Source organism: Cydia amplana, chromosome 17 (assembly GCF_948474715.1).
Source record: "Cydia amplana chromosome 17, ilCydAmpl1.1, whole genome shotgun sequence".
Lineage (NCBI taxonomy): Eukaryota > Metazoa > Arthropoda > Insecta > Lepidoptera > Tortricidae > Cydia > Cydia amplana.
This window is the reverse complement of record NC_086085.1, coordinates 15825480-15842935: the sequence shown is the minus strand read 5'-3', so window position 1 is coordinate 15842935 and position 17456 is coordinate 15825480. Positions and strand designations below refer to the sequence as shown.

General features: G+C 45.0%; 2 protein-coding genes across 2 annotated transcripts in view; both read left to right on the top strand.

The window, feature by feature from the left end:
- Positions 1–17456, top strand: part of LOC134655883 (viral IAP-associated factor homolog) — a 219548-nt gene that overhangs the window by 171580 nt on the left and 30512 nt on the right. The window lies entirely within an intron of this gene.
- Positions 112–12541, top strand: LOC134655860 (atlastin-like). Its single transcript, XM_063511350.1, has 11 exons — positions 112–231; positions 3086–3297; positions 3705–3851; positions 4090–4245; positions 4755–4904; positions 5618–5756; positions 6104–6288; positions 6762–6983; positions 8238–8452; positions 11421–11487; positions 12431–12541. The coding sequence occupies exons 1-11, from the start codon at positions 225–227 to the stop codon at positions 12497–12499; spliced, it is 1569 nt and encodes a 522-aa protein (XP_063367420.1). The 5' UTR covers positions 112–224; the 3' UTR covers positions 12500–12541.

The following is a 17456-nucleotide window of genomic DNA, read 5'->3' as shown; positions in this document are numbered from 1 at the left end:
GTTGCACACATGTACCTACAGCATCAGCTTCTGATTGTGACGTATGACATCACTGGCGTAGTGGAGAGCCGGCCGATGACATCATAATGATGACCTTACGCCAGTCTTACTCGCCGCGCCTCGCCCGACGGTCGGCACACACGCTAAACACACATTAGCAGTCATTAAACTTTGGAAAATGAGCACCTGCTGCTAATTTACTTTTTAGTGTCGAACTTTTTACAATGGCAAGTGAGTATACTGTGTTTTCTAAAGAATTTGTGGTTTGCTTTATTGGAAACGGCGTGAATGTTATATCAGGTGTTTACGCTGTGTTTACGTGCTATTTTTAGATAGTTATCTCAGCTGTGATTCAGAAGGCTTCGGCTAATGTTTATTATTTACTTATTTATTTTATAAAATGCTTTAATAAATCGCGCTTCCTGGATTTATAATTTATAATAGCCTAGGAGGTATTTTATCTACTGGATACCTATGTAACATAATATACAAAGTTGTACAAAATAAAAATGTAGAGCATCTACAGGATATAGAGCTGCTTTAGAAGCGATCGTATAAACCAGGGATGTTGCGGATGCCGATTTTTTTACATCCGCGAATGCGGATGCGGATGCGGATTTTTAAAGGCTCACATCCGCGGATGCGGATGCGGATGCGGATGTCAAGATAGGTACATAAAAAACGTCAAATATTACATTTTAGTAATTTTTATTTAAATAAACCGGCCAAGTGCGAGTCGGACCCGCGTTCCAAGGGTTCCGTACATTAAGTCCCACTCACGCTTGACTGCTAATTTCTAATAGGTTTTTTTGGCTAATGACTAAATTACCTAGCAGTCTAGCACTTACGCCGATGCTAAGACATTCCTGTACCGAACTGTTCCACATCCGCATCCGCATTAAATCCGCTTCGATTTTACGCGGATGCGGATGCGGATGTTGAAAATAATGCGGAAGTTCCGCGGATGCGGATGCGGATATTCACAACATCCCTGGTATAAACTATAAACGCAAAAGTGTCGTAAAATGGTTGCATTCGTGTAACGAAGAACGTCGGTGCAGTTGCACTTATCTAATTAATGCATATATTCAACTGTTAAAACGCAATGCGTCTCGCAATCTCGTCTACGTCTCTTTATGTTTAGGTACTGCATAAATCACTTTATAAAAGTAGAGTGAAATATTATTAGTGCAATGGACTTAACAATACACCTATATGTATTAACTCAGGTAGATACTTATATGTTTAACGGTCACGATACACTAATTAATTAGCACCGGAGTTTCGTGGAACTTATATTACCTATTATATTTATGAAATATCATTTTGATATTAATCATGCTTCGAATGACCCCGTTTCCTCCTACGTCTTGCTACCATCATCCGATGTCCAGACCCCCCCCCCCCCCCTAATTTGAAATGACGTAGTTTATGTATAGCCCCTAATTTGGTTGTCAATACTAACGATATGAAATGTCTAATGTAAAGTACCTACTTAAACTCTAAATGACTCGAAAATTAAAAAGTCCGTGACTGTACAGTCAGTAGCAATAGTCGCTCAGCGGTCGAGGTGCTCAAAATGATCTTTACGCGACTTTATTGTTAAGAGAATAAGAGCGCGTCAAGGTAATTTTGAACACCTCGCCCGCTTAGCAACTTCTGCTGCTGACTGTCTGTACTTACCCTACTAATCGCTTTACCCCGAAAGAAGACATCGCGAAGAAACCTTAGGTACCTAGAAAGATTATGCTACATATAGCTGATCCCGGGCCCCCATTAATAGGATGCAATCGGGAAAACGCTAAAATGAGGATGAGGAATTAACATGTACTCTGTAGGTATGCTATTTAAACACTTGATACTTAAGTTTCTTATTACAAAAATAACAAGGGACTAACCTACCTATAGGTTAACCATTGTGAATAAAATATTGTGACTACTGCGAGTTCAGTATATTAGGTAGGTATTAAGTAGAGGTCCATATGTATATAAAACGTGGAGTTGTTAAGTTGTTGTAGTATATACCTAACGACTAATAAATATTTATGGCAGGTCGCGACACCGAATTTATTAGGTAGGTACCTCTACGTTAAAACAATGTTGTCATATGTATTACTACATTCACTAAGTAGGTAGGTTGCTATCTACCTAATGAACTTTTGTGAATTTTAAATAGGTACAAAACAAAACAGAATTTTATTTTTTAATCGCGTTCAAATAAATAGCAATGTAATCATTGCAATCATGTACGACATAAGTATACATAAGGTAACATATATGTTGTATACCTAGCAATTAGTTTTAATCTTATACAGTTTACTAAAGTTTTATCACAATAAATGCTAGTAGTTTAGGTATGCAAAAAACATAACAATAGGTATAAGAATTTACATAAACCAACAGGTACAGGAACACTAATTAGGTACCTATACTTAATTTGTAAGATTATGAGAAATAGACCATGCAAATATCGAATGTATTCGATGGCCAATTCGCATTTAATATTAAAAGCAATTGGTCCGGTCCCACATATGACCTCATCACCTCACTCGCCACGTCATTGCAAAATCAATCGTTTCCACAGCTCCAATAAAAGTTAGCGTCGCTTTGATATGGGAGAGATCGTCCCCTTTGTTTGTCGTGATATTATTGATTGATTTACCACTCATTCGTAGGTATAATAATACCTACTGATTTACATCGTCACAGTCATTGGGAAGCTAATTTAGTTGTTTATTGTATTTTCACGTAATAGGCATAGGTACTTAGGTACCTACTACCTATTCCAAATTCATCTATTTATAATGGATGTTACGACTGGTTTATCGTCGCCCACACTGTTAACTGACAGCTTTCGTAGATGGCGCCTTAATTAGACCTTGTGATGTGCTGCTGCTCAGACTACGAGTACCTTTAGAAGTTACACACAATGCTGAAATGCAATCATTATAAATACTTAGCGCCATTCACTATAAAGATTTATCTACGCGGCGCTATATGGAGATTTCCTGTTTCTACGTATTTATGTGGCTCACTAGCTGTGCCCACCTATATATTGAACAATTTTGAAATCCTCACATTCCAGACAAAATCGAGTCACTAGAGTCGGGTCGTGGCATCCAAGTGGTGTCCCCGGGGCCCGAACACTCCTTCGAGCTGGAGCTAGATGCCCTCTCTGCCTTACTGCTGCGTGAGGACATTAAGGAGCGGCCAGTTGTCGTGGTCTCCGTGGCTGGAGCCTTCAGGAAGGGGAAGAGCTTCCTGCTTGACTTCTTCCTTAGATATCTACATCACAAGGTAAGGAGTCTTATCTTCATCTTAGGTACTTCTGATTACTCGTACCTACCGTCTAAAGTGAGATGCCCTCTCTGCTCTACCACTATAAATGATTGCCTTGATAGACGGGCAGGGCCAAAGAACACAATACAACTTCTTAAAATATTAGCATCACACCTCTATGTACACCTCTTAGCCATAGAGTAAGCGGTTGTTGACAGTTGTCCAGTTGGCAGGAGCTGGCAGGAGGTGCTTGCTGAATAGCAAAGAGTATAATAGTGGTCAAAATACCTACTAACAATTTTTTTGGAAGATTGCAAAGTTCGTCTTCGTCAAAAGAAACAAACCAACATTTTATATAAGTACCTAACTAGATGAAATTACTTGTTTGAGTTCACTTTCAAGTCAGAATTATTTCAATTTTCCAGTACAACTTGGGGGACAGCGGCGATTGGATGGGCGCGGAAGACGCGCCGCTGCAGGGCTTCAGTTGGCGCGGGGGCTCCGAGCGAGACACCACCGGTCTGCTGCTCTGGTCTCAGCCTTTCAAGGCCACTCTCAGCAATGGAGAGAAGGTAGAGTAGTAGATTCTTGATAGCTTATATTGGTCCTTCACTGGTAACGATCGTAAATAGCTTCAATCGCAGAATTATATCCACTTGTTGCGATCTTCAGCTTGATGGATATTAGCCTGACATCGGTATTATGTAAAGCTCTTTGCGAACACCGGTTTCTCTTGATCGCGTACCTACCATCCAGTTTGCCGGTTATCATTAGCTGATTAAAGCTGATTCGTTAATTGTCTTTTGTCAGGTGGTGATCTTACTTATGGACACGCAAGGCACGTTCGACAGTGAGTCGACAGTGCGTGACAATGCCACAATCTTTGCACTGTCCACCATGCTGTCTTCTGTGCAGATCTACAACCTGTCACAAAACATTGAGGAAGATGATCTGCAACACTTGCAGGTCAGTATACAATGCATCTTTCGATGCCAAACAATCAGCACATCTGGCTGCGTGCGAGTCTTGTCATACCATTATGAAAACAAGACATACTTTCACACAGAAAATTCTGATTAGTAGGTACCTACCTATTTATTTTGATTAGATATTAAGTCGTTTATTATCACTTTAATCACACTGCTACGCACCAAGAGCGTTAGGCTAGTTTAAGCCTCTTAGGTAAATACTTCATTCATACTTTATTGAGCTTCTTCGCAGATGTATGCAGTTAGTCATAATATTTTCCTTCATCGTGTAATTGACTGTACTAGCTTTACTCCATAACGGTGTCATGATACTCATGATAGACCCAGACGTAGATATTATGGCTGAGCGAGCTTGATCTCTTTCGATTGCACTGGCCAAATATTGTTATATTGCCCTGGACAGAGATGCGTGGATGAGAGACGGCAGCCTGTGCCCAGCCCTATACAAGCAAATAAATAATTATCCTAAAATATCTATGTCCCCAGCTGTTCACGGAGTACGGGCGTTTAGCAGCGCAGAGCAGCGTGGGCAAGCCCTTCCAGCGGCTGCAGCTCCTAGTCCGCGACTGGAGCTTCCCCTACGACCACCCGTACGGAGCCGCCGGCGGACAACAACTGCTTGACAAGCGGCTTGAGGTCATTACTTAAAAATAAAAAAAATATTTTCAGGTGGACTTCAATCTACGAGGCAGTCCCTAACGTGTTATCTACATAGACTTTGAGTCGCGGTATGAGACTTGTACCAGCTATTCTGTCCTATTAAAGTTAGGGTGTCTGCCGAAACGTCATTCTATAATGTCCGAACTGTTCCCACCAAAGAAAAGGAAAAGTGTGGTCATGAATGGTGGAAGCTTTAGGGCCTCTAACTCTTACGCCACATATTAAATATCCACACCACCACACCTACCACACCTGCCATACCTGCATTCTAGGGCAGGCGCACCTTTTCCAATGGGGCACTTGCCCAAGCTGACTTATCTACAGTCATCATTATCATCAGATATATTGGAGCGCCCAAGGTGCTTACGAGTTTGAAGCACATCTCTATTGGCGTTAGAGTGCATAATCAGAAATTTTAAGTCCCTTTAGGAATTGTATATAGGTACCTATGTAATGTGAAAATGCACTCGGTTATTTAGCGAGAAGATAGGGTACGTGAGCCACCTAAGAGCACACCAGAGAGTGGATCAGCTACAATTTAATAACACGAGTTAAAAATTGCCTACTCCAGAGCACACAGTCGCTGTGGCCGAAATCGGTCAGGAGAGCATCATCATCATCATCATCACCTATGTAAAGTCTCGGTTAAAACCTGCTTACCTGAAAGACGTCCTTTCATCGACTTGCAGGTGCATGAAGGCCAACACGAGGAGCTCCAAGCGCTGCGCCGACACGTGGCGTCTTGCTTTGATCAGCTGGCCTGCTTCCTCATGCCGCACCCCGGCCTCACCGTCGCCACCAACCCGCACTTCAACGGAAAACTTGCTGGTAATTCCGAATTTAAGAACTAAGAAAACCCCTCAGTAGCTTCCGGAGACTCAGCAGTGCGTTTTAAATCAACAGACGATAAGAACAATGGTTTGTTCATATGCCCCAAAATTAATTTCCGACGAAGTTGTAAAAAATAACAAAAATTTGCTTCTTCTAGATTGAACACATGATCTTTGCCTTTATTTTCCGGGAAATGACGTCATAATCTTGAGCTATATAGCAAAAACTGACAACCATATTAAGGTTTATGTCTCGTTCGACCTCCTGTAAGTCCTGTAACTTCATTGCGGATATTTACAATGGATGTGATGTGGGGATAAAATAGTTTTTACTCCCATTTCCAGACACCAGCCCCGAGTTTAAAGAGTCCCTCCGTCAGCTGGTGCCCTCGCTGCTGTCTCCCGACGCTTTGCTTCCCAAGGCCATCCAAGGCCAGCCGGTGCGGGCGCGCGACCTGCTGCTATACTTCAAGGCGTACATCAACGTGTTCAACGGCAGCGAGCTACCTGAGCCTAAGTCTATACTCGAGGTAGGGCCTTATTAAATATTCCAGACATGAGCTCCGAGTGCAAAGTTTCCGTCAGCTGGTGCTATCGTCGCTTCTGTCGCCCGCTTTATTTCCCAAGGCCATCCAAGGCCAGCCGGTGCGGCCCCGCGACCTGCTGCTCTACTTCAAGGCTTACATCAATGTACCGAGCTACCCGAACCTAAGATTATTCTCAATGTATTTTATCCTAAGCCAGCATCACAAAGCTCCTCTAATAATCTCTACTATTTTTTAGTCCACGAAAGGATGTTTGTGTTATTTCCACCAACAGGAAACGCTACTCGTAATATCGCAAGCGGCTAATATAAGCACAATCGGATGCGGTTAAAAATTTTGACGGAAAATTCCTAAGATAAGTTACAAAATCTCACTAGGTCCTGTCAGATTTTTTTAATTTTACACTTGGTGTGCAGACGTAGCGTAGACGGTTCTCAATATTTGCTTTATCTTTCCAGGCTACCGCCGAAGCGAATAATCTCTCAGCCGTGGCCGAAGCCCGCGAGGTGTACGACACGGTGATGGAGGACGTGTGCGGCGGCGCGCAGCCCTACCTGCCGCCGCGCCGGCTCGACGACGAGCACCGCCGCGCGAGAGACAAGGCGCTGCACGCCTTCCACGCCAAGCGGAAGATGGGCGGGGACGAGCTAGCTAGCACTTATGAAGCGCAACTCATTAAGGTAACCTGTTGAAATAAAAAGCGGCCAAGTGCGAGTCTGACTCGCCCATGAAGTATTTAGGCGATTTATGACGTATTAAAAAAAAAACTACTTACTAGATCTCGTTCAAACCAATTTTCGGTGGAAGTTTACATGGTAATGTACATCATATATTTTTTTTAGTTTTATCATTCTGTTATTTTAGAAGTTACAGGGGGGGACACACATTTTACCACTTTGGAAGTGTCTCTCGCGCAAACTATTCAGTTTAGAAAAAAATTATATTAGAAACCTCAATATCATTTTTGAAGACCTATCCATAGATACCCCACACGTATGGGTTTGATGAAAAAAAAAATTGAGTTTCAGTTCTATGTATGGGGAACCCCAAAAATTTATTGTTTTTTTTTCTATTTTTGTGTGAAAATCTTAATGCGGTTCACAGAATACATCTACTTACCAAGTTTCAACAGTATAGTTCTTATAGTTTCGGAGAAAAGTGACTGTGACATACGGACGGACAGACGGACAGACAGACAGACAGACATGACGAATCTATAAGGATTCCGTTTTTTGCCATTTGGCTACGGAACCCTAAAAACACCTCTCCGGAGGATAACATAATTTTTTACCTCATAAATTCAAACTACATACAGATCAGTCCAACTGGGGAACCAACTAATCAACTAATTTTTCTTTGTATTCATGTTGTGGCGTTAAAATAAATGTATTTCTTCTTCTTCTTCTTCTTCTAATAAGTAACTTCCAAATGACTGCAGTTTAACAACTCGTTAATGAGGCAAAGACTAGAAGAAGAGAAGGTACTTAGGTAAGATCCCGCGTTCTAATGGTGGCAATCACGGGTATTTGAGATTGATTGACCGCTTAGATTAAGATATATGATTGGCATATCGGAGCGCGGTATTTTTGGCTCCACCCGAGTCAATAGAAGAAGTCTAAAAGGGCTTATTTAGACGATGCGAAAATTCGCATGCGAGTTTCATTACATTGCGGGTTTTGATCGGTCGGTTGAATTGGACGTAACCAACAGTCCGCAATGGTAACTAAAATCGCATGCGAGTTCGCGCGCTGCCTAGATCAGCCGTAAGGCATCTCTCAGTAAGATCGGACGCAAGAGAAAAGTGGTAATTATTTTAAACTCCCATAAGTATTTCGATAGATTTTGACACTAGTTAAGAGCCGTAAAGAGAGTTCGTACATTCGGTAGGTACATATACTTATGTCTTAAAAATGATTCTAAAAAATCAATGACAGGAACTAGAAGAGCAATACAAACAACTAAAAGACCACAACGAGGGCAAGAACATCTTCAAGCTGGCGGGCACGCCGGCGGTGTTCGCGACGCTGGCCATCCTCGGGTACCTGCTGAGCGTGCTCGGCGCGGCGGCGGGCGTGCAGACCGTGGTGGCGGTGGGGCAGGCCGCGGCGCTGGCGGCGCTGATGCTGCTGGCCGTGTGGGCCTACAGCAGGTGAGGATATACCTTCAAGCTGGCGGGCACGCCGGCGGTGTTCGCGACGCTGGCCATCCTCGGGTACCTGCTGAGCGTGCTCGGCGCGGCGGCGGGCGTGCAGACCGTGGTGGCGGTGGGGCAGGCCGCGGCGCTGGCGGCGCTGATGCTGCTGGCCGTGTGGGCCTACAGCAGGTGAGGATATACCTTCAAGCTGGCGGGCACGCAGGCGGTGTTCGCGACGCTGGCCATCCTCGGGTACCTGCTGAGCGTGCTCGGCGCGGCGGCGGGCGTGCAGACCGTGGTGGCGGTGGGGCAGGCCGCGGCGCTGGCGGCGCTGATGCTGCTGGCCGTGTGGGCCTACAGCAGGTGAGGATATACCTTCAAGCTGGCGGGCACGCAGGCGGTGTTCGCGACGCTGGCCATCCTCGGGTACCTGCTGAGCGTGCTCGGCGCGGCGGCGGGCGTGCAGACCGTGGTGGCGGTGGGGCAGGCCGCGGCGCTGGCGGCGCTGATGCTGCTGGCCGTGTGGGCCTACAGCAGGTGAGGATATACCTTCAAGCTGGCGGGCACGCAGGCGGTGTTCGCGACGCTGGCCATCCTCGGGTACCTGCTGAGCGTGCTCGGCGCGGCGGCGGGCGTGCAGACCGTGGTGGCGGTGGGGCAGGCCGCGGCGCTGGCGGCGCTGATGCTGCTGGCCGTGTGGGCCTACAGCAGGTGAGGATATACCTTCAAGCTGGCGGGCACGCAGGCGGTGTTCGCGACGCTGGCCATCCTCGGGTACCTGCTGAGCGTGCTCGGCGCGGCGGCGGGCGTGCAGACCGTGGTGGCGGTGGGGCAGGCCGCGGCGCTGGCGGCGCTGATGCTGCTGGCCGTGTGGGCCTACAGCAGGTGAGGATATACCTTCAAGCTGGCGGGCACGCAGGCGGTGTTCGCGACGCTGGCCATCCTCGGGTACCTGCTGAGCGTGCTCGGCGCGGCGGCGGGCGTGCAGACCGTGGTGGCGGTGGGGCAGGCCGCGGCGCTGGCGGCGCTGATGCTGCTGGCCGTGTGGGCCTACAGCAGGTGAGGATATACCTTCAAGCTGGCGGGCACGCAGGCGGTGTTCGCGACGCTGGCCATCCTCGGGTACCTGCTGAGCGTGCTCGGCGCGGCGGCGGGCGTGCAGACCGTGGTGGCGGTGGGGCAGGCCGCGGCGCTGGCGGCGCTGGTGCTGCTGGCCGTGTGGGCCTACAGCAGGTGAGGATATACCTTCAAGCTGGCGGGCACGCAGGCGGTGTTCGCGACGCTGGCCATCCTCGGGTACCTGCTGAGCGTGCTCGGCGCGGCGGCGGGCGTGCAGACCGTGGTGGCGGTGGGGCAGGCCGCGGCGCTGGCGGCGCTGATGCTGCTGGCCGTGTGGGCCTACAGCAGGTGAGGATATACCTTCAAGCTGGCGGGCACGCAGGCGGTGTTCGCGACGCTGGCCATCCTCGGGTACCTGCTGAGCGTGCTCGGCGCGGCGGCGGGCGTGCAGACCGTGGTGGCGGTGGGGCAGGCCGCGGCGCTGGCGGCGCTGATGCTGCTGGCCGTGTGGGCCTACAGCAGGTGAGGATATACCTTCAAGCTGGCGGGCACGCAGGCGGTGTTCGCGACGCTGGCCATCCTCGGGTACCTGCTGAGCGTGCTCGGCGCGGCGGCGGGCGTGCAGACCGTGGTGGCGGTGGGGCAGGCCGCGGCGCTGGCGGCGCTGGTGCTGCTGGCCGTGTGGGCCTACAGCAGGTGAGGATATACCTTCAAGCTGGCGGGCACGCAGGCGGTGTTCGCGACGCTGGCCATCCTCGGGTACCTGCTGAGCGTGCTCGGCGCGGCGGCGGGCGTGCAGACCGTGGTGGCGGTGGGGCAGGCCGCGGCGCTGGCGGCGCTGATGCTGCTGGCCGTGTGGGCCTACAGCAGGTGAGGATATACCTTCAAGCTGGCGGGCACGCAGGCGGTGTTCGCGACGCTGGCCATCCTCGGGTACCTGCTGAGCGTGCTCGGCGCGGCGGCGGGCGTGCAGACCGTGGTGGCGGTGGGGCAGGCCGCGGCGCTGGCGGCGCTGGTGCTGCTGGCCGTGTGGGCCTACAGCAGGTGAGGATATACCTTCAAGCTGGCGGGCACGCAGGCGGTGTTCGCGACGCTGGCCATCCTCGGGTACCTGCTGAGCGTGCTCGGCGCGGCGGCGGGCGTGCAGACCGTGGTGGCGGTGGGGCAGGCCGCGGCGCTGGCGGCGCTGGTGCTGCTGGCCGTGTGGGCCTACAGCAGGTGAGGATATACCTTCAAGCTGGCGGGCACGCAGGCGGTGTTCGCGACGCTGGCCATCCTCGGGTACCTGCTGAGCGTGCTCGGCGCGGCGGCGGGCGTGCAGACCGTGGTGGCGGTGGGGCAGGCTGCGGCGCTGGCGGCGCTGGTGCTGCTGGCCGTGTGGGCCTACAGCAGGTGAGGATATACCTTCAAGCTGGCGGGCACGCAGGCGGTGTTCGCGACGCTGGCCATCCTCGGGTACCTGCTGAGCGTGCTCGGCGCGGCGGCGGGCGTGCAGACCGTGGTGGCGGTGGGGCAGGCTGCGGCGCTGGTGCTGCTGGTGTGGGCCTACAGCAGGTGAAGATACCTTTACAACTTAAACTTACATTCTAAAGACCTTTTTCTCAGGATCTTTACGGATTCTGTTCTGCAGGAAAATAAGATGAGAGGAGAATAGTCAGAAAATATCGGAACAGTAGGTACCTAATCTGCAGCTTTGACTCCATTTCCATTGGGCTCAATAAATGCGGAAGGTGATCTACAGCCCGCCTATATTGCCGCTCGTCTGTAGCAGCTTAGGGCTCTCATCGCGCACTGTGCGGTTTTACAGAAAGTTCCTTCCGCGAATGGAATGAGCTATTAAACAAATAGTAAGAAAATTCCCTTCAAAGAATTGCAACTACAAGCTCGCGGTTCTTTACCTACTTACCTTCTTGTCTGTTTCCAGAGTGACGGGCAACATGCGCGACGTGGGCGTACAGCTCGACGAAATAGCAGACTTCTTGCGAGAATGCGTAAGCATCTTTTGTTTTAGTCACAAAATCCTTCTGCTAAATGGAAATCTAGCGCTACACATGCGTAAGGGGCTACGCCAAGTCACAAAGCCTGACGAAGATGGACATGTATTAAATACGTGTATGTAAATTTTACTTCCCTACTTCCCTTTTATATGATAAACTGCTCATTTATCATAGAGAAGCCCACTGCAGCGCACGTCATTTATTTTGCGTGATGTTGGACAGTCGCCATCAGATATATCGGCGCGGCCAAGGCATTCACAAATATCTGAACACGCCTCTATTGTGAAGGTGTTTCAGATATTGTGAACACCTTGGCCGCTCCGATATATCTGATGGCGACTGTAGACCAAAGAGTAAAGTAAGTATAATAGTTGTACCATAGAGAAAAAAATACATAGAGTGCTCACTCCATACATCAGTTTTAGTACCAAAAAGACTATTAGCATCTAGCATCGAGTAGCGGAACTATCAGTACTGCTACTTGACAATACATGTAGCACCGACCGGAAAGTCTTCTGTTGTTGAGATAAGACTTTCCGGTCGGTGCTACATCTATTGTCAAGTAGCAGTACTGATAGTTCCGCTACTCGATGCTAGATGTAGACACTGAAATTAATAGTCTGAACTGATGTATGGAGTGAGCACTCTATGTATTTTTTTCTCTATGGTTGTACACTCTGTCCCTCTACTTCCATAAGCGTCATACTACTTATACTACTGAAGTAAGTACCTACTTCTTGGTTACAAGTTTATGACTGATACTTACATGAATCTTTGCGGTGATCAAAATATGAAATGTTGTTTGGGCGGCATACTAATATCGACTTTATTTTGTTCGGATTAAAGTAGAAAATATAATGTATAAAAACAATCTGGCAATCAAAATGTAACTGTCCTGATGAATACCTACATTTAAAAAGTATGACTTGTTATCCAGGCTATGCGGCAAGCGTGGGACTCCGTGGGGACGCGGGCGGCGGCCGGCTTAGACGACAAAAGGCGCTAGTCAACTTGCATTCCCTCTTGTTAAAGCGGCAGCCGTATAGAGTATGTCGGAGAGGCCTGGGTGCTCAATAATATCGGAACACGAACAGCACCTTGACAATAGAAGCGTGTTCAGATATTTGTGAGGACCTTTACCGCTCTGATATATCTGATGGCGAGTTTATGGAGCATAGGAGCCTTGATGAACGGAGACCTTACGGGTCACGGAGTGGTGTATGGTGCTATAATTATTGTTTGATGATATTGACCAACGTTTAGTAGACGTTTAACGTGTGTTCAAGTATTTTTACTTGGAAATCAGTGTCCCTTTTAACCTTTTCCACGCCGTGTCGAACACAAAACTCAGACACCACATCATTGAAGTGTCAAAACTGAAGTTGAACTTTATGTATATGCACGTAGGTCGATGTTGCTCTGTGGTCTGTGATCGATTAATCGGTCTTTGGCGTTAAACCTACGGTGCGGATATATCGGTCATTGGCGTCTAAAAGGTTAAGAACTGTATAAAACTTAAAATTATTATCTAATGTGAAAGTAAGGAATGGATAAAGATTCGACGTTGAATTTAAAACTGTTAGATAAAGTCGCTAGTGTTAGGATAAAAATATTTTAATAAATATGTTTATTTTTGTGATGAAATCAATTTATATTTAAAATGCAATGTTTAAACTTTTGCAATTAATGCTTTAATATTTTATACTTAACAAAATAAAGATATTTAATTTATTTTTTTATTTGCTTACTTTTCTTAGTGCTTTCGAGTTGACCTCTTATTATATATTAAGTATAGGTATTATAATATAATCACAAAAACAAACGGTATAAAAATAAGATCTTTATTAATACATTGCGTACAGTTATCGTAATTAACCTATCCGAAACCACGTACATAGTCTAGCCCGCGTCGCGCGGTAATACTCGACTTAGTGCCCCGCGACAGAGTCCAATTTACAAAGAGCAAAATTATACTACAAGCGAAAGTGTCCAAAGCGTCGATTGCCAGAAGCCTTGGTTTGTCAAATCGCGTAAAACTCTCCAACACTCGAAACTTTAATAAAATATATAAATAAATATGATTTATCTGACAATCTGCACTGCGGGCATCTGACTCGGCACACCTTCATCACTTCAAATTATAATTTTGTACTGAATCAACGCTGTATTTTTATATCCAAGATAAAATGACAATTCGATTGGCCAAATTTACAACCCAATCATATTGCTTTTATCAATTTTGTACTAAATTGACAGTTCGGCCGAATATGGGCCACCCCCACACTAGCGTCTCCGGAGCGTCGGCGTGTAGTCAACTTTATGACTGCTGCTCGACGCAACGTTGGCGCAACGCAACTGCACAGCGACGCCATTTCCCATAGCGCTTACTAGACGTCGACGCTCAATGACGCTAGTGTGGGGTGGTCCTAAAGAAGACCAATCGTACTGTCATTTCAGTATCTGGTCTTAAGTAGATGTGTCTTTTTGACATTCTAAAATAGTATTTATACCACTGAAAATAAGGGTTTTAAACTTGGTGTGCGGGGTGAGTGCCCGCAGTTATGGCACAAAACAGGCAACGCATAGAAACAGTCCTCTCGCATATTGCTTACACCGTGAGCTGGGACGGCCGGGGGTGCTTCGCTGTGGGACTCACAAAAGGTTATGTTATTTTTATATTACAAGTTCGTTAACCATTTATGTTATATTCAAAGTTTGTTAGCGAAAATAATCAGTACGAGGTTGATTATTTAACATTTGGACTTTAAGTTTATAAAGATACACATAAAATGGAGTGAATGAAGTGTTTTTTAAAGATTTAGGTGTCTTAAATCCAAAGTTCTGTAAGATTTTCGTTGGCTACAAAATAAACTTACTAAAACAGACAAAGGAAATTAAAATAATAACCAAAATTTGCACATTTGCACAAGGCGAAAATATTTATTTACAAAACAAATTGAATCGAACCCAGAGTATAAATCATATGGTACAAAGCAAAAAGAACCTTATGTACATCTCAGAAAATGTCTTCAAAATGAGCCTATAAGTCTGCAAATGAACAAGAGTCCACTGGCCATCATATTATAACATGAACCACAGCGAAGCGCCCGCCTCAACACCTACCTTACGCTACTGTTCCAAATAAACTTACAATAACACTAATATAATCCGGCGTAACATAAATAACATCTTGTTCAACATTTTACTTACTACGAGTGAAATTGAGCAGAAGGATTAGCTTTGGCCTGAACCGACAGAGCGTCTCAACCGTACGGAAATGAATTAAAATAATATGTTAAGCCGATACCTTCAGGGCACACTTAATCGCTCAATGTGTTACTGACTAATCTCTGTATCTGACCAATCGTCTGAGCTAAAACGAGATAAATAATGTTTTTATAGTCCTTCCGACATTGTCATGGAACTTTTCCTTGTCGGTTTATATAGGTTTAGAGTCGACATTGTGGCGACTCCCTTAACCTGTCCTGTCCCACTAGCATTGACTTAAAATGAAAGTTGCTTTAATAATGTACGTATGGCCCTATCCTTTAGATATGAGCCTTGGGAGAGGACAGGTTAATGGTCAGTTAGAAATCGTTAACTGATAAACAAGATCAAAAACATTCGTTACATTAGATCAGACCAGTGTTCCAGGTTATCCACACTTCTTTTCTGTTGGCATGTTGGGCAGCTTAGTGGTGTAAATTCTACGCATCATCATCATGCCTCTAACATAGAGTTGCATAAATTCTACGCATCATCATCATGCCTCTAACATAGAGTTGCATAAATCGTTTGTACTATTGTATATTAAATGGTTAGACGCTCTTGGTTGCTCGGCCAGCGAGGAGGCGTGCGAGCCATAGTTATTGATTCAAGCAAGTTCTTTATCCGTTCCTACTCCTACTTGCTTGGACCAGAACTATAGCTAATTACCCTAAAATTAAACTACGAGTCATCCTCACCATGACTCACGTGTGCAAGAATTTAAAATCGAAATATAGTACAAATAAAACAATAACCAAATCACGTTAATTTTTAAACAATAACCATTGAGATAATATTTGTAAACCGATATACATATTGAACATGATTATTATACAAAACAAGTTCTTTACCAAATCTAAACTTTAACAATTAAAATCTAGTTAATATAATGAAATTGACATATCCTAAGTTAAAATTATGGACTCGTCATTCATAAGAACATATAAATTCTTCACCTACACAAACGTCAAATAGAAAAAGTAGAATCGAATATTTTGACAAATGTTTAGGTAAAATGTTAAATGAATACAACATACATACGAAACAATATTGTCATGTGCGTAGCAGTCAAAGTGTGACTAGTTCCTACGAAAGAGATGGAAGATGTTAAAAGCCAAAATGATCGCACAGAAAGGGACGGAGAACTGAACAAAATTGCTTTGGCACAGCGGAGTCTATCCTCTATCCTACTCTCACGTTCTACCTTAACTTACTGAATGGAAGTTTAGGCACTTTTGGCTTATATTTACAATAGGGTAGGCTTCATACGGATACAAAATGTATAGTATTCTGATTTAGAGACTATACAATCAGGCAGTTAAACGTTTTTGCTTGTAATTTTGGTGGGTAGTCTCCCAAAAATTGAGCAAAATTTGATATCCAAAAGCAAAATGCTCTGTTGTTTAACCTATACACTTTCTATACTTATGATTGTTTCGAACACATCACAACCTAGTTATTGTGATACCTTGACTGTTATTCCTTTATATGAACCATAGTGGCAAGAAAAGCTACTTTTGAAGAACTACATACTTAGATCAGAATCTACTCTACAAGTCGCTATGTACTAACAAAATAAACTCTGAAGTTTCAACAAATATAATCCAAATTTTGATACAGTTTGGCCAATACGGGAACGATTAGATTTATCTTGGCACTTTAAACTTGGTTGCTACCGAACATTATTTACAAAAGGGTTTTTGATGACTACAATTTATTACCCCATAAAGAAATTTACGTTTTGATAGTACTTGAAACTATTGATACTACATTTTACAGCAATTTAGAAATCCTTACAAATATTTTAAGTACGTCCACACTCCCGTGCGCTACAACAAGTGATTCAAAACACGTCCGGTTGATATTTTCGATTTACTTAATGTGACCATATTAGTTTTTTGTGCTACTATTCTATAACTCTTAAAAGGGCTCGCGATTTATAAAATATACATAACTATTCTATATTTGTATTATACATGTACTAAAACCTGCTGATATTTCAAGTTAAAAAAAGGTGATTCGCCGGTTGGTCAATAACTATTAAAATATCGTTTTAGTCCAACTGAGGATCGACTCGATAAGTTGAAAAAGCAACAATGAATTTTCCTACACTATAACTAGATACCCTTATAATTTTCTACGCACTCGACATGAACACAGTTCACCGCACGCTTCAAATCGATAACTCTATAATAAACCGTACACTTATCGGCTAATCGACATAAGGCGTGGATCCATTCACACACACATTTACATTATAGGGCTACTGTTGTCTATTATCCGACATCAGAAGTGGGATCGACACAGTAAAAATCTACATGCCCTAAATAGTACTGATGGTAACCCTACACACGCAAATTAACATACGTATAGGGTTACCATTCATATTTTTAAAAGGCCAGTTAAAATAAATCCGACATCAGAAGTGGGATTGACACATTAAAATCCCGGACATGTCGAACAGTACTATTACTCCAAGTGTAATAACCCTTCACGCGCACTTTTACATATGGGGTTACCATTAATATTTTAAAAAGGCTAGTTAAAATAAATCCGACATCAGAAGTGGGATCGACAAGTTAAAAATTCGGATAACATGTCCGTCAGTACACCTACGCTCGCACATTTACACATAGGATTACCATCAGCATTTTAATAAGGCCTTTTAAAACAAATCCGACATCAGTGTGATCGGC